Below are 18,252 nucleotides of genomic sequence, written 5' to 3'. Positions count from 1 at the left end.
GTTTTTATTCCTAGCAAGTTTTCTGGACATGATTTAGTAAGCAATAAATCTGTAGTTCGGGTCAGAGGTCCTATCGTAAGTGGCAGAGGTTGTGACACTTCATTAACAATAGGTTTTCCTGAAAAACCAAGGGAAATATTCTGTGAGCCTGAGAGGGGTGCCCCTGGAACTTCACTACGTTTTATAGTTGTTCGACTTGCCCCTGTATCGAGTAAAAATTTCCTATCTTGGCCTAATAATTCACTATGTACATAAGGTCCTTCTTGATCTACAGGAATCTCGATAAGGGGTAAATCAACTTCCCTCTCTAGGCTAGTTCATGCGTAACGCTGATACTCAGGATATTCATACTGTGCGGTCTGATACATTTGTCGTGTTGTTGTCTGTGTGGCAGCAACAGGCAACGGTGGTGCAGCTGGCACAAACTGTATTGGCTGTTGTGCGGCTGGCATGGCCTGGGCATGCTGCAGAGCTCCTTGTTCATTCTGCTCTTGTCTAAATGGCCGTGGTCTTTCTTGTGTTTTACCTATGGCGATATTATGTTTTAAAACTGGACAATCGTGTACATAATGACCTGGCTTTTTACAATAATTGCATGTCCCTTTTACAGGTCCTGCTGAATCGGAATGTGTCATACCCTTTTTATGTCCTTCAGCTGGAACTGTCTGGGAAACTAACATTTTCATTTTCGTGTCTTTCATGCGTCTGTGTTCATGTTCTTGTTCCTCTCTAATTCTATTGTGATGGTACTGTAACATTTGTAACATTTGTGATGGAGTGTTACCTTGCCAGGTACTCTCGAATTTTAATACTCTATTCTTTACTGGTGGCAGGGCATTTTCTACTAATTTTGTTACAAACAGATGTGGGTATGATTCGCTACTTGCTTTTATGCCACTATTTATACCAAAACATTTTTCAAATCGGGCATAGTAATCACTAGTGTCTTCATCTTGCTTCTGTTTACAGGCTGAAATTGTACCCCAATCTTCCTTTTTCGTAGTTAATAAACGTGGCAGTACCTGTACTAATAAACCTGGCAGTGCTTTAGTTTTATCCCCAAGTCCTGCTCCTGCAGTTCGGGCCTTTTCTTCCGCTTCTAACACTGACCATTCTATCTTTTGGTCTCCTACCTCCCACTCTTTTTCCTTGAGTTTCTCATAAATACCAGCAGGCATCAATACCTTTAATATTGTCATAATGTCGGGATAGGTATACTCTCCCATGAGTAACATGTCTTTAATTTCTCGGTGAAAACCCGCTGGATCTTTGTCATGACTGGGTACCACTTTCTTCATTTGTAACAATTCTATTTTCGATATGGGCGTATATACAAATACGCGCTTGAACTCGTTGTCCTCGCCTTTTATTGGGTGCACTTCTCGTAAGGGATTCTGTCTATCCATGTGATACGTGGTTCTTTCCTTGACGGGCAATGAGACATGCTCTGCGCATACAAAAAGAATATACTGCTTTCTTGATTCTAGAATTTCTTTAATTAATTTAGTACCTGCACCTCTCCATTTATTCATAAGCAATTCAGTCAGTATGTCAGGTAAGGGACCAGGGTCCGAATGCTGACTTCGATATAGTATAATGAGTTGTTGAATCATATAAATCCCAGCTAACCTCTGTTCATCTGGGGTAAGATTCAAAAATGTGCGTACTACTGTATCATCACTATATTTTCCGGGACTGTCCACCCAATGGACAGCTGCCCTGGCTAAATCTTGTTCATCCATAGAATCGAGAAAATGATAACCCCTTCGTTCTCGGAGTAGTTTGTCGGCGGTTTGGAACGAATGCTCGTTAGACCTTATATTAATTATAGGTATTTGGAAATTCCTGTTATTATCTGGACATATCGGACGTATCGAGTCAGTAAGACGTCTATTATTATTACAAGATCTTCCTCTACCTACATAGGCTATGGTGTCTGACTGTCCTGTGGGCAGTCCTGACCCTTCTTCCTCGCTTTGTTCGAACTCGTCTACCTCTAATCTCTCTTCGTGTAGGCGTTCTATTTCTTTACGGATCTTTCGGCACATGGCTATTATACAATTTTGTTTATCATGTCTCCCTTCTGATATATTCTGGCTCCATCTTGTAAGAATTTGCATTGCTTCCGGGTCTACCCCCGGTCGGTCTTGATTTCTGATCACACAGTTTATGAGGAAACGTAACAGTTCCCCCTGTATCTCTACTTTCTGGTATTCCATAGCTCTGTTAATACATTCTGGATCTCGCCCTGTTTGGACAAAATGATATATTTTATCTAGATGCGCAGTCATTCCTGGTAACTTTCCTAAATACACTGCGGCTCGTCTGATACGCAATGATGCCAGGGTCATTTCGTCCTCTTTACCGGGCACAGGGTCATATCTGCAATCTATAAGAAGTTCCTTCAGCGTACGGGCACTTATGAGTTTGGGTGTACGTGAATGTGCTGACTCTTGAAAAGTAAGTTTATTTATTCTGGGTGGCGTAGAAAAGATATTGGTAGCACCTCCCGTGGCCCCATCTGGGGTGTCGGGTGTGAAAGGATTCGTCGAACGTGACACAGCAACTACAGGTGTGGACACAGCTATAGAAGTAGCTGTAGGAGCGGATGCAGAAACAGATGTGCTTGCCAGAACTTGTGACTCGATTTGTTGCTGTAGGGATACGGGTGCTGGATCTTGGCGTTGGACCTCCCTGGTATACGGTCTATGCGGGGCGGAATTAGCATATTCGGGAGCTGCGTCATCTAAATATGAGGAAAGAAAAACATCTTCTGCGGTTCTAGGATGCCCCTTAGGATGTACCTTTATTGGGAACAATGGGGGTGGCAAGTCTTTCGGTATTTCTGGAGTAGCCTTAGGTAATCCTTCGGCCAGAAGGGGATACATACCATTCATAAGGGCGTTTCTTTGTCTGTCTACTTGTTCTGATTTCACTCGGATACCTTCCTCAATTAATAGATTTTCTCGAACTTTATTTGAAGTTTCTTTATTCTTTTCTTCCTGTCTACGTGCTTTTTCTGTGCGTCTATGAGATTCTTTACGCCATAACTCAACGGCGTCTTTCTGTGACTGTCTGACTTTCCTTTTCCATAACTCTTCCTCGACTTTCATGATGCACTCTGCATCCCAGGTTCCCGCTGCGGGCCACCTCTGACTTTCTGGTAATCCCTTGGTGTAGTCTACCCATAAATCAAGAAATAATATAGCGTCTAAGCCATGTTTGTGATACATGAAGTGCCCTGGAGTGTCCCTAGGAGGAATAGGGACGGCTTCTTCGAGAACCCCTTTTCTAGTAGTGATCTGTCTTAATTTCGAAAAGAGCGGCATATTGACAACTGATCCGATACTTAATCTTGAACACACTTAATACAAAAGCACAATAATGAACAACCATTCATACCACAATATGCAGGACGTTTAACACATTAAACATTAAACATTAAAACATTTTTAACCTTTAAAATAACCAACAATGATGATCGTCTGCATAACTAATCACCAAGCTTAATTCTTGACAATAACTAGATACTTCGGAATACTTGATATACTGCTAAACAGTACAGATACACTGCTAAAACAGTGCAGACCGGATTTGTGTACCCAAACCCGTCTTGACCGGCACAACCTATGTGCACGTCAGAAATGCCTCCCCAGCAATGGTACTCACCGGGTAGCTTCGGAAACGGAAGGCCTCGGTAACTTGAACTTGAACCGGACTGGACTCGACTCGACTCGTCGGACACTGGGCTTGACTTCGAACTGGTGGGTCTCTGTATACCTCGGATCTTGCTCTCTCAGCTAGGCTCTGGTCGGGATACTTCGCACTTCTCACCGCCTCGTCTGGGTGTTGATCGCAGTCTCAGTCGCCCCCGCTTGACCGGAGGGAGATACAGGAAATCCTGCTGGTACGCGTTATTGTCCGTCCAGCTGTGGCAGGAGACCGGGCCTGCAACTCACCGCCGGCGCGTGAGATGAGAAAGTGTCCCTATTCGGGCGCCATTCATGTGGTAAATAATTTTCCTTTACCTGGACTTAATTTGATACAGAAACATAATTAAATAGCTCAGTAAAATGAGAGGCAGAATCCGTGGTATTAGAGGTTCGGAATGGGCTTTATTCCAATGATCGATTATAATCGGTTGCTCCAAGTTCCATCACCACGGAGGTTCAGGAAGTGAAGTACATACTTTATTGACAAGAAGTAACCTTTATAGTACATACATTACAATGAAGCGAATGCAATAGGCGTAACAATTGATAAGGAAAATGACGATTTATCTGCGTAACCAAAAAATGGGTGTAATAAGGAGTAAAAAGGAACATAATTGGTTATGATGTCACATATAGGTGGATCTATAAGATAATACTTGGCATAGATGCGCGCGCAGCAGTATGACGTGTGATTGACGTGCAACTAGGGGGTGAAGGGGACTTGACATTTAGCTCTACATGTGGAGACAAAAAGTCTGGGGGGTCAAGTCAACCTAATCCCAAATCATATCTAACATCCTATGTTTAAAGAACTATGTTATCCACAAAAGAAGGACTCTCGGACAGAATCTATTCTATACTGACTGTGCGTGCGTGTACAAGCGTCTAAGTGTCTACACTGAAAGCGAGGGGGTAGGAATATTCCATGGTAACAGGGCTATGAATTACTTGCATGAGGACAGAGAAGTCGAGCCTTTTGCTCGGTAGCTGGAAGAATGTTTACTTAAACTACTAGACAGGAATGCATCGGCTGAGGGGGAAGCAGATAACTCGAAGGCGAAATACAGTTCTTGGCAGAGAATAGGCTGATGTCAGGCTTCGTGAGCCGCGCAGAGAATGAGACAAAGTTCATGGTCACAGATGCAGGCTCGAACTGGAGTTTTCAGAGGCAGAAAGCAAGAGGAGTTTGATGACAGAATCAGGGCCTACTTGCCTGGACTGTAAAATGGCATAAGTGAACCATATAAAGCCGGTGGCCTTTCATATTTAGGAATGGAATATCCGGCCTATTCATGGCGGATCTGACAGAGGGCATGTTGACGGTGGACGCACATGTATTTGCGTCTTCATAACTGGAACTGGAGGGAACATACATGTACTTGTGACATGCACATAGAACCGTTGGGGTCCAAGATAGGGGACATAACTGATCGGAAAAATCCATATTTCCACAATTACCGAATCGGTAAATACCGATTCTAAAATACCGACACTTACCGAATCGGTATTATTTTACCTACATTACATTTACCGATTCATAAATACCGAATCGGTAAAATTCGGTATTTAAGAATCGGTAAATGTAATTTACCTACATATGGCCCCAGGTGAGGTGTAAAGAGGAGAAATATGTGGATTTCTCCTAATTGTTCCACTTTCTATGTATGCTGCAGGACATATAGAAAGGCAAAAACACCTGTATGGATTGTTTTTGTGCAGGAAGGTGCCTCTTCCTGCACAAAAACAATCCTGCCTACAACACAGACTCCCTTGCACCATGGTGCAAGGGTGCCTGCATTGGCACTAGGCTGCCGAAACGGCCCCTGCGCAGGGGGAAAGAACAGGAATGCACCATTTTGGGTAAAAATGGTGCATTCCTGACCGTTCCCTGTAACGCAGGGCAGCGCAGCAAGGTAACTTGCTGCCCTGCACCACAATTCCCATAAATATGCCCTTGGGTGTTTAGGGAGAGGATGTGGACCACATTTAAATAAATGTTAAACATAGAATAAGAAACAAGGAGTAATTATTGTGGCATACTCCCTTAACACAATTGAGTGTTCTTGGGCAAACTAGTTTAAATTCTGACCTGTGCTTCACTTATTTTACCTGAAGAAGTGTGAAAAAAATTGAAAAAGGCTGAACACCTATAGATAATTCCTGTTTGTTCTTTGGTCTTGGTACTATAGTAGGCCAAAACTAGCTCATGGCCTTCATAGTTGTATGTTATTGTGGGTGCTGGTGTCCCTTGTCCCTTGGGCAATATATCAGGCTACATGCCTTAGATGGTTGTTTTATGGACCCAGGTAGAAGAGGACTGCTCACTATAATTCAAGCATTCTACCCATCACTTTTTAATATTCCTAGAGGCTATGAAATATATGTTGGCTACCTAACAAGTAGCCAGTGTACAGTACCTGCAAGTCCTTGCAGCTGCATTTATCTTTGGTGTCGGTCTTTCTATAGCTGCACACTGGTTTTTACAAACCCAGGCTTAAAGTTTCAGATCAGGCCAAGCTAATTAGTTAAGAGGAATCAGCATGCCAGTCTAGCAGACTCCCCTTACCTTCGATGGCTGGGACCCAAAGGGGACAGTCACCGGGAGAAGCCTTTATGAAATGTAAACAGTGCTTAAACCACCAGAAGCTATTTTCCTTTGTAAAAACATTATAAATGTAATTTCACAGTATTGGGTTCTCTGGAGGTAATGTGGGGGATTAATGAAAGAAGTTCAGGAGTATCCCAACTATTGGTTTTTGTAGGTTCATATTTCATAGAAGACATATCAATGATAAGCACACGCAGTGTGCCTTTCAAACTCTTTGGAATACTCCCAATGCTACAAATGGAAGCCTTCTGCAAATAACTAGGGACCTAGGGCCAGATGTACCAAGCAAAATGACTTTGTGATAAGTACTAAACCCATTTTGCGAAGGGTTGGCAAATTGCAAAAATTGATTTAGAAATGGATTCTTGCAGTTTGGAAGGAGCCTGTTTAGGGCACCTCTTCCATATTGCAATTTGGCTTGCAATTTATCAATGGTTTGCAACTGCAATTATAATTGCAAACTATTGAAAAGATACTGGCTCCTCAGAGGAGGTGCTGACCCATTCACAAAGGGGAAAAGGTCCTGTTGGGAACCCTTGACCTTTGTGAATGTTGCACAACGTTTCTGGGGGAGAAGTACTAGAGGCTGGGACAGCACAGAGTTTGTACTGGATATTGGAAGCTGTGATACACTTTGGGAAGAGGATTCTGGGTGTGGACATTCTAAGGTTCTGCTACGTGCATCTTTAGCTTTCTTAATTCCCTTGGACCTGAAATTACTTTTAGCAGCTTGTGTTTAATAAGGTCTCAATATTATAATTTCTTCTCTTTACTAAATGAAAGATTACTAACAGTATTTTTGTTCTTAATAAATCCAAAAGACAGCAGGTTCACATTAAGATAAAACAGGATTTAAATTTTAGAATATTTTTGTTATTATGTTTCCATGTTTTGCAGAAAATGCTGGTATGGAAGGAGCTCAATATTGATGGATGTATGCATGTAGACATTAGTTATGACCAGGCTTTTTAGGCTATAATTGCATATGATAGTATTACCTGGAAGGTGATGGCATGACTCCTAGTATATCTTGATGGAATGATGGTTAAAATGTCAATGGTAACTAAAGAAGAAATGTATCTGCTTCCATAACAGATATTTTTTATTGCTCCTGAACTTATTGCACCATTCTTAACACCACTGTTGTCACTTCTTTGATGGCATTGGTCATGTGGGTAATATGATGTTACTTCCTGAAATGTCATTGGAGGTGAACGGGCATGTGATGTCACTCCTGCTACCACTGGCATGTTGGTGAATCAATGTTTATGATTTTTCACTGCCCATAGTTCCTGGAGGCTAATTTGCATGTAAATGTAAATGTACAGATATTTATATAGCGCAAATCACCAACCGGTCTCTAAGCGCTTGCTTAGGGAACCCGTCCTGGTATTCCCCTGTGAGATAACCCAGCAGGGAATCCACAAGGTGAAAGCCAGGCATCCCGCTGCGAGGGGCCATTGGGGAGATTAAGCAAGCTATTGCCCAGAGTCGCAGAGTGTGAACCCATGAATCGAGTATGCACTGGAGCGAGAATTATTGAGTCCATGGACAATTTATGGACTCAAGACCCAGCCGAGCCGGGAATTGAACCCTGGTCCCAGGCTGACCTCTGCTTCCAGGTCTGCCTACTCTAACCAGTGAGCCACACTTCTCCGCATGAACTATGTAGCAACTTCCAGCCTGTGCTTAGTAGGGGAAAAGTTGTGAAAGAGGTGTGAAATTCCTCCAAAGAACACAAAGCAGGTTAACTTGAATGGGCAGAGATGATTTGGGGCATTCTTTTGATACCACAGTGCCAATTCTTGCCTGACACCTCTGTTGAGCCACATGTAATACATTGGTGCACTTGAAAGGGAACAAACAGGATACCAAGACAATTCTCCCTTGTCTGGGTTACCGAAGGATCCTGCTTCTATTCTACCAGATAAGTGTCTCTGGGTTTGCTGTGAGTATATTGCCTGTTTCATACTGGATGTTAGTATTAGATGTTGAAGGACCCTAGATATAACCATAGTGCACACCTCTTCATACCCACAACCCTCAGAGCGCAAGTTTATTGTGTCTGCAGTCCTTCGCCATGTTGAAAATGCCCTGATATTTGGTATGTAGGGCCTGTTTGCAGTAATACAATCAGGAACTACTGAAAAAGTGGGCAGGTTTGCGCCTGGGAAGTTGTGTCCCATTGGTTAGCAATTGACCAGGAGTCACTCAACCCACTAGCTGGTCTAAGGCTTAAACATGGCACCCAAGGCACCTGGACAGAACAATTTCTAGATCTACAGAAGAACCAAAGAGAACTGGGCCTATTGTATGTGACCACTGAGGAGCTCTGAAAGACTGGACCAGCTCCTCTTGTACCCAGGACAAAAAAGTCAGGGACACAAAAAGCTGCAAGTGGCATCTTCCCTGCAATTCCCATCTGATCAGTGGCCTGAACTTGGACTGAACTTTGCTTGTGGTTTCTGCTTGGCACCCCAAGAGTTTCTAAGTCCATGCCGACAGCCCACCCCTGATGTCAGGGGTGTTTAGAAGTGCACTTGTGTGGTTGTTTGGGCACCAGTAAAATGTTTAGAAACTTTTGCTTCGGAGCTGAGGGGGTCTACTGTGAAAAATACCCTACCAGTAGTTCCATGGCATCAGATTTAATATCAGTTTTGTCCCCCTGAAAAGGTTCCAGAATCTATGAAAAAACATGACAAAGCCCTTTTCTGTTTTTGGACTTAGAAACTCTTTTAACCAAAAACCTCAAAAGCTCCAGAGCCCTAGCAGGATCATCCTGCAGCAGGTAGCCAACTGGCAGTTTCACGATGGCAGCTACAAATTCAGATTTGTCCCGCTGAAAGACAGCTTTTTCTTTAAAAAAATGATGAAGTTCCTTTTTGGATTAGGGCCTTGAAACTTTTTCAAATGTCTTAACTTCCAGACCTCTACCGAGACCAACCCGCTTGGTGTAACCAACCAGATTTTCATCACGGTCAGCCTCAAATCATGCCTAAGTCCCGGTCTACCATGAAAATTTACTTGCACTGGCACTTTGCCCTTTTAGGTGCCAATTCTACTTAAATCTTTCAAAATTCATATCTCTGTTCCCTTATTGTATTTTTGTCTTTTTAGTGTATTTTGTTCATTAACCTTTTCTTTATGTTTCTAATTTGGTTTATGATTTTTATGGTTTGGCATTTTGACTTTATCACTGTTTTGGTACTGCATAAATACTTTACACATTGCCCTAAACTAAGCCTGTCTGCTCTGTGCTATAACTACCAGGAGTTTGAGCTCAGGTTAATTTAGTGACCCTGAGGGTTCAACCTGAAAAGAGTTGTGATTAGTCCTTGAGATGACCAGATGCACACCGCAAATTATAGTCCAATTTCTTATTTGAGGTTAGTAATGAGTCATTCGCTATTAAAGAGGGTGGTACATCTAAAACGATTGGATTAAGACAGGTTTCCTATATCTAGGTCCTTTTTATGCTCAATTGATAGTAGTGTGTGATAAGTTTACCATTTGACTCTGTCATCAGTAAAGCAATTTTCCAGACCTGGGCTTCCCTTTAAAAACGTATTGCAGTCTGGTTATTGTATATTGTATTTGTGGTTCACTAAGACAATGGCACTAACGCACTTAAATAGATTGATTTAAAAAAGGGAAATCAAGGACAGGAATATAGTTTCCCTGATGACTAGGAGTCATCATCTGGTAACCATAACTGGTGGGCAGGGGGTATAGTCTGAGAGACATCTGTTTTCAAAAGCTTATTGATACTAAGACCACATATAAACAAATGGTTTGTTTACATAGTAGGCATACCCATGTCAAAAAATAAACCCTCTAATTTAACTTCTAAAAGGTGAATAAGTTGTTTGATACAGTTATCAAATTGCCCAATGTCATTCAGGAATATCTTACAGATCCAGAATTTCCTTTTACAAATTAAAGATTTTCAGCCATGTTAGTCCAATAGATTTAGACACTGTTAACAAGAAATACAATTGCCAGAATGCAATAGGTTGTTAAAGGACTAGAAAAGTGTTGCCTGGATAAAAAAGTGATCTTGTAACCTTATTGTCCGATCACTTTCTGAGGCCATATTTGGGCAATCCGGTCACTAATTGATTTAAAGGGTGGTTGCCCAATTACAATACAAGAAATTCTGCATGTGTCCAACCTGGCTGATGCAAAATGGCTCTTAATGTACATAAACATTTTGTTTGCCTTTTTCTAAGCTAGACTCAGTATGTTGTCTTGTTTTTTCTGAGTGTTGTTACAGATGCAGATGCATTTAAGTTCTTACGGTTATATTTAGAGTGTGGCAAAGTCAATCAGAAAAACATTCTTCTTTGAATATTTCTAATGAAAAAAGGGTCAGTACCACGAGCAAAAGGTGCTGCAGCTTGCCCAGGGATGTTGCAGTCTAAATGGCCACTTGGAGGTATTTGTTGGGGTGGGCTGCAAACTGCGCCCCGCCGGAGAAGTTGCCAGAGTTTTGCCACTCTGTAGTCTGCTTGGAGAATGGAGTTCAGCAAAAACTCAGCCAACTGCCATGTGGCAGAGTTTACTGGCAGACTTTAGTCTTTGAATTGTGGCACTCTCTGGTAAATGAATATTCCTTCTTGTTTTTTTAAGGTGAACCAGATGTAGGGTGCCAGTGGGTATAGCCCTCTGATCCTGGGCATGCAATCCAACAAGGTCAAAAAAAGCATTGTCTAGAATTAGAACAACTAAGCACACCTTAAGAATGTCAATAATTTCAACTCCTTCAAATACTATTAGAATTTTTGTGCTTTATTGAATCATGGTTTTCATATCACGTTCAGTAATCACACATAGAAACGTAAATTGCTTTTCCTCATTTTAAATCAATCCCAACGCATTTTGGGACACAGCCCTTCACCAGGGGGACAGAAGGACAATGCTTGCTCCAAGTGCAATTACTGAACACTATGAAAAACATGATTCAATAAACCTCAAAAATTCAAACAGTATTTGACGGAGTTGAAATTATTGACATTCTTCAGGTGTGCTTAGTGGGGACGTTGATCTAATTCTAGACAATGCTTTTTCTTTCCTTGTTCGAGTTTACTGGCACCCACACCCACCTAGTGGGGGATTAGTTTTGTATTTTGTCTAAAACTCTGCTGCAGTAAGTGGACTGATCTCCTGAAAGTAAGGAAGGCAGGGGTGAGTTCTGAAGAGGAAGGAAAGCCCACCTGCAAGAGGGTAGAGTGTCTGTGGAGGACCATATAAAAATGTGCCATTAGAAATTGGGTAAACAATAGAGGAATGGAGGATTGCTGTGTAGTCATTTTGGGATTATTGTCACCTGTATGTGCGAGATGGTGAGTTGTTGAAATTTGGGTTTGCAAGACTTGCCCAGTCCTGTGCGTTCTATTTTGAATGTGGTACGGCACCTCCTGTGATGGCCTCTCCATGCCCCCTCTTAGTGAGTTGGAGGCATAGGTCTCCCGGGTCTGCTGGGTTTTCAATCTTGCATGGTGCGAAAGAACTACAATTGTCCTGTTTTTATCTCTCTTGATCTGCCCCCACTCCCACTGCCAGGGCCCAATGACCACTGGACTACAAGGGCGTTGGCATTGCTTCTTCCCCAGACACATCATCTCAAGTATTTCTCAAGCATTTCTTGTGCCCCAGCCGCCCCATGCCCGTTCTCATTGCAAGGGACAGATCAGAATGGTTGAAATACATGCACAGTTGGGGTGTCTTGCCACACCATTGTTTGACGAGGATCACAGTATTTGGTGAGAGAAGGACACTCAAGAAGAACAGAAGGGACGGCATGCATAAAGTTGATTGATTTTATGTATGCATTAATTTAGTCCATTGGGTGGAGCTATTGTAGTGAAGGTGATTTGGCTGGAAGGAATGGCTGGCACCATTTTAATGAGATGATCAGCAAGTTTCCATGCAAGCATTCTTTGGTCAGTTTAGCTTCTCATCACCAAGGTGTTCCTTATTATAATGAGTAGACTGCAAATCACAATTTGATTGGCAACCATGGGTCTTCTGCCACATGTCATTACTGAAATCTGCAGTATTGTTAATCACAGGTACGAGAATACCATATTGTCAAATCGGAGTCACCCAGGATGCAGTGACGAGGGCATCACTGCATGCAGTGAAATTATTAGTAAAATAAAGAGGTGATAAATGCCTGCTCTTTAAGCTGTTGAAAAATAAATACTTTAAATATCTCTTGTGTTAAACGTCCCACAATCGGCCTGTTTTGTACAAGATTGTATTAAATTTTGCATGGATTCTATGGAATGAATACACATGAATGTTGGTAAATTATGCTGTCCAAATGTAAAGCTTGATGCCATATTTGTTCTCTTCAGCAGACCTGCCCAGTGAACTGCTGTTTCTATACACGTGGGAAACTATGCCCGCTCTCCCCTTCCTTTGTACTTTTTCGCTTGCAGAGAATACAAAAGGTGTAGTGAGTGGTTTATAAACACTTGAACCTGAACAGGGCAGGGCACTGAGCATGTTGGGGCATAGATTAGTAAGCACTGAGACTGGGAATTCATTGATTCTGGTGCTAAGTCTGTCCTGAATGCTGGGTAGTCCGTGACATCCAATGTATGGGTACACATTGGTCTCCCGTTTCTGTTGTCAGCGCCAAGTACACACCTTTTATTTTACTAAATCTGTGATGCAGTTGCCCAGGGATGTCTGAAGGATCAAGACTTCACAGAAATAACAGAAAGCTAATGGCTTAGTAACAAGTGGATGTTCTGCTCTTGGCTCATTTAGTGGTGGAGAATGAAGGAAGATACACCTGAAGCCCACATAATTTTCTGTGACACGTACTGAGGAAGCAGAAAATGTGAAATACACATTCCTTGCAGTTGCTCATAATTCCGTGCAGTTGCATGTCACACTAACAGTGCAGACTTTGTACGCCTTATTCCCACTTAAATATCTGTACAGAAATAGTAAATATTCTGATTATTATCCTAAATGTCCCTCTTCTCTAGATGTAATGCTGGAGAGAACCGATGCAACTCTGCCTGCTCCTGGAACTCTGCAGAATTTTGCAGATTTTTTCAGAAATTCAGATTTGAAACTCCATAAGCTCCGCCCAGCCCCAGTTATTTACCGCATTGAAAAAAAATTCAGATGGATCTCAATGCTTAGGTTTTTAACCTCATGAAGCCATTCCTGGCTCTGGCTTCCAGCCTTTTCGTGTTGGAGGATTTTGAGAACTATAAAAGCGATTAAGTCCTAAGATAAATTATTGGCATGGGGCGGAGTGGAAAATTCATCCATGCAATAAAGTGACCTCAGAGGCTTCTATATCCACCTTTATCTTGCTCAGAGCTTTTGCTGCCAAAACCAAGGTCTTCAGTGGGAGTTTGACAATTAGTTATCTTATTTTGAGGGACCCCTTATTGTGAAAATGTGGATTGTTTGTTGGATAGTAGTCCACCACAAGTAAAAATGTCACCGCTCCTGTAGATCCACTAAAGATTTCAGTAATTTAAATCTGAGCTCAACCCCTGGTAGCCATAGCACCGACCAGACAGGCGTAGCTTAAAAAATATGTAAAGTGTTTAGTATTAACAAAATAGCCAAACAGTCAAAAACTCAACACAATAAAAATCTTAATTCAATTTGTTTTTTAAATAGAGGATATTTTAAAGAACAAACTGACAACAATTCAAGAAGAGTAACTGGAGATATGAATGTTGAAAGTTTTAATTACAAATAGCTCAGAAATGTGCAAGGTACCAACAGCGGACACCTGGCTGTGCTGGACTGGGACAAGAGTATGGTATGAGGCTGATCACTATGGAGCGTGGGCCAGCCGCGGCCCGTGGAGGGAGTTCCGTGGGGCGGTAAGGCGGGGCGGCGCTACGAAATTCGTTTTATTTATTTAATTGTTTACTTACCTGCAATTATCCATATTCTGGTTTTTAGAACCCCCCAGCCTGCCCCTCCCCCGCCCCGCCTTACCGCCCCACGGAACTCCCTCCACGGGCCGCGGCTGGCGTGGGCCAGATACGAGGTTCAGTTTTTCCTGTCAAAAAATTGTCCTTTGGACTCAGAACATTTTCCAGACATTGGAGACCTCAGCGGGGCAAGGTTGCAGGTTGAATCCAAAGGTGGGTTCATGGACGACGGGTTGACCAAGGACGAGGTCTCAGTGAAGCTGTCAACAAAGGTGTGAAAAGCTCAGAATGGGGAATATACAAAGTTTGCACAAGGGAGCCGTTGTCGTGAACATTTTTCCTCCTTTCATTAGAATGTTCAAATCTATTGTTTCTTCACAATATATATTTTGTTTCTTGCTTAAGCATAATAATCTTACAGTAATAGTGAATGCGGCTATGTATAAAATCTACAGTCCATCTGATCCTTCTTTGAATACACTAATTTGATGTACAGATATAGGGATGCACTTCCCTGGCAAAATGGTTGTGATATAATTTACGTTTCAGCTCACAGATGATAATTGCTGCACATATTAAAAGTGAAGGCTGAATTTATGAAACTCTTCGTTTCAGGATTGGAGCGCATTGGGAGGGATTCCAGCTATGAACAAGAAGGAAAGGTCCAGTTTGTTATTGATGCTGTCTATTCCATGGCCCATGCTCTGAACAACATGCACAAGGACCTCTGTCCTGGATCCCTTGGGCTGTGCTCAAGAATGAGTGTGATTGAGGGCAAGGAGCTACTTAGTTACATTCGGGCAGTGAACTTCAATGGTAAGACAATATGTTTTGGCTCTTTTTCTGTTTTAATAGATATGGCTGGGACTGGTCTAAGTATAGATGGAAGTTTCATTGCAACCATCTTGTAGGTTTTGTAACTTGCTACTGACTAACAAAACAACACTTGAGATACTGGCTTCTAGAAAATATTCATGAACTGTTTAAGTTGTTGTGGCTGAAAAGAATGCAATATGCATGCTCATGGAAAGCTCTTGTTTCGTAAGAAAGAAATAGACATATGTGCACCTGTACATTACTGCAGACGAATTTGTACATGTCCTTATATTTACATTTTGTAAAATTATTTTTTTTGTACTTTTTACTTAAAACTCACGAAACTATTTCTTATATATTCAATACCATGAGCCTGACTCACACACACACATGTTAAAACAAAATGTAGTGCATTTCGTACAATATGGCATGGCAAAATGTTATAATTTTCATATGGTTTCTGATTAAATGAAAACCTTAAAGTCATTCTATTAATACTTACTGCAAGAAACAACATGTTATGTGGCCGATGCTATGTTTATTCGTAGATGCTACATGTGGAGCAGCTGGGCTACATCTGAATGTACCTCAGTCACAGCCCTGATCTTGAGGCAAGCATATTAAGTTAGGATGTTATGTCTTTAAATCCTCTCTAGAGAGAAATTGTGTAATGTGTTGACCTCTTTCCTCAATGATATGTGTTTCAAATGTTCATGCATGATGTTACATGTTCCATAGTTAGAGAACACAGATTGCCAATCTGTGTTGCTGTAACTTCTTTTTCTTGTGGAGCATTGTGATCAGATACTTGGATGAATGGTTGTACCTACATTGACCTGGCCAATCTATAATCACATAAAGATAAACATATGGAGACCCCTGAATTCAGCTGGTCTCACAGACCAGGCATAGGATTTTCATATCCACTCTCATCTTGTTAGTAAGCTAGTGCGTATGATGTAAGGAGCTTTTGTTTGTTGTTTCCAAGAATCAGTACTGTTTAGTCTGCATCTTTTATAGTTTATATATTCTTTATAATGACAACCACTAGTGGATCACATTGATGTAATGAATATAAGGTTGAATGAAGGCTCCAAGGAGTGGACTTCCATGTGTACTTCAATGTTGTGTGATGAACAATGGAGTGGTGTTCTCAAATCATGAAGAGTCTGGTATCTGGATATGGAAGAAGAGGAACATTCTGTAAGGATCGTCCCATGCTGTGAGGAGGGGGAATCTCAAATCACAGACTGCAATTTCTGTTCCCACAACATTGTAGGATATGCACTTTTGTCTTCCTCTACGCAGGATGACTTTCATACGACTATGTTTCTGTGGTTGTATTAGCTCTACTTCCATTGTCATTACTCATTAATATGTATATCTTCGCCAGATTTCCAAACTATGTCTAAGTAAGACATCAGCCATTGGGCAAAGATAAGTGTCAAATGGCAGTGAGTAGAGCGTGAAGGTAGAGAAGCACAATGTAGTCTGGTTCGGGCATAACCACAATAGTTCTTTCATTTCGCAGGCTGGATGCACTTGTTTAAAACAATGATAGTCACAATAGGTGAGTTCTGGTCATGGAAAACGAATGTATTAATCTTGTTTTCAGGCTGGGTGTTCTTTCCTGTCAAAGACAGCAGAAGAGTCTGGTAGCAGTAGTACAACAGTGCTGTTCTCATTACCTCTTCCTAATGACTGTGCTTTTTTGTTAAGCAAGGTTGGCTCCATTCTATGCAGAGTGCAAGAGTCTGACTGGTTGTCTTGAGAAGAATCACAATGCAGGGCCCAAAAATGCTCTATACCAAGGGTCATGTTGCTTTATGAGTTAGGATATTTGGCAAAAACCATCATTATCATCAGTCAAACTTTATTGAGATTAAGTAGCCATAAAAGTGTTCATTCAAAAACAAAATACGTTTCATTTACATAAAATTAAGACTGTTCCTATTTCCTTACACGCAATTCTAAATCACAAAATATCCACAGATACTTCATATCCAAAATGACCTAAGGCACAACGAAGAGAATTAAAACAATATTGCAATGTCCCATATCTTTTCCTAACAACCAGCACACGGCAAATATAGTTATCCACTGCAGTATAAGTATTCATACTACTTTAATGGTGAAGGAAAATAAGAGCTGTCCTATGCTGTCTACTTCCACCAGCTAGGAATATTGGGACTAGAAAACGTTTTCGCAGATATGAGTAAAGCTTTAAAAAAACCATAAGGTGCATTGTGCTTTGAGCTGAAGTATTGTCTCAAGGACAAATCTGTGGAAGGGAAGACTGAACACTGTGACAAGGGAATGCCACTAAGAAATGTATGATGTTAAAACAAAATCTTGTCAGATCAAATCTGTGTTTGGAATTTAAAATACCTACAAGATCAAATTCACACCCGTGACTATTTATATAAGTGAGGAATAGCAGTCAGGCCATCATACAACCCTGGTGTACCTCAGAGGAGTATTTAATCAAACGCAAAAGTTCCCCATTTGCTCTATATCAAATCTGGTCTACAGTGTTCCAGTGCAAACAACTTAATAGGTGGTTCAGACCCTGTTCTACTTTCATCCTCTCCATGGTATCCCTTAGTTTTACTTGATTTACCATATCAAAAACACAGGAGAGGTCCATAAAAGCTAAGTGGATGGCTTTTGACATGTTTCCCCACCATTCACTGAAGGTTAAGACACTGTTCTTCAGTACCTAACCCTGGGCAAAAACCATACTGCTTCATAGACAGCCCCTTCTTATTCTGTAACTAGGCCTCAATTGTTCTGGCTAAAATGGTAGACTGACCGATAACAAAGTAGGGACTGTCTATTCCCCTTTTTGAAAATGGGCACTTCCATGCCTCCTTCCATGAGGGTACCAGTTGACCTGTTAAAGCAGCCCCAATTGCTCTGGTTAGCATCGGGACTAGAACATTAAATTTCCTGTAAAGAGGTCCATGGGTACACTGTCCAGACCTTGAGTCTTACAGGGAGGACTTAAGTTAATTCCAGCAGTCACTTCCCTCACTTCTATGGATTTGCATGAGTTAGGCCATTTGGCACAACTTTTTATGATAACGGTTTCTTACAGTAAAAGAGGATTAGTGCATCAAATTAACAAAGGAGTCATATAATGTTGGCATATCCCTTGCAGTAGGGCAGTCATCTTGTATGGAATACAAATATTTGTCAG

General features: G+C 41.5%; 1 protein-coding gene across 3 annotated transcripts in view; it reads left to right on the top strand.

Moving 5' to 3' along the window:
• Positions 1 to 18,252, top strand: part of LOC146856006 (metabotropic glutamate receptor 8) — a 2,429,629-nt gene that overhangs the window by 1,646,160 nt on the left and 765,217 nt on the right. For all 3 annotated transcript variants that reach the window (XM_085653966.1, XM_085653965.1, XM_085653967.1), the window contains exon 7: positions 14,853 to 15,053. In XM_085653966.1, the coding sequence (XP_085510092.1) occupies positions 14,853 to 15,053 (201 nt within the window). The remainder of the gene's footprint in view (positions 1 to 14,852; positions 15,054 to 18,252) is intronic.

Source organism: Triturus cristatus, chromosome 4_1, assembly GCF_964204655.1.
Source record: "Triturus cristatus chromosome 4_1, aTriCri1.1, whole genome shotgun sequence".
Lineage (NCBI taxonomy): Eukaryota > Metazoa > Chordata > Amphibia > Caudata > Salamandridae > Triturus > Triturus cristatus.
The sequence above is the reverse complement of the archived record's forward strand: the minus strand, read 5'-3'. Positions and strand labels throughout refer to the sequence as shown.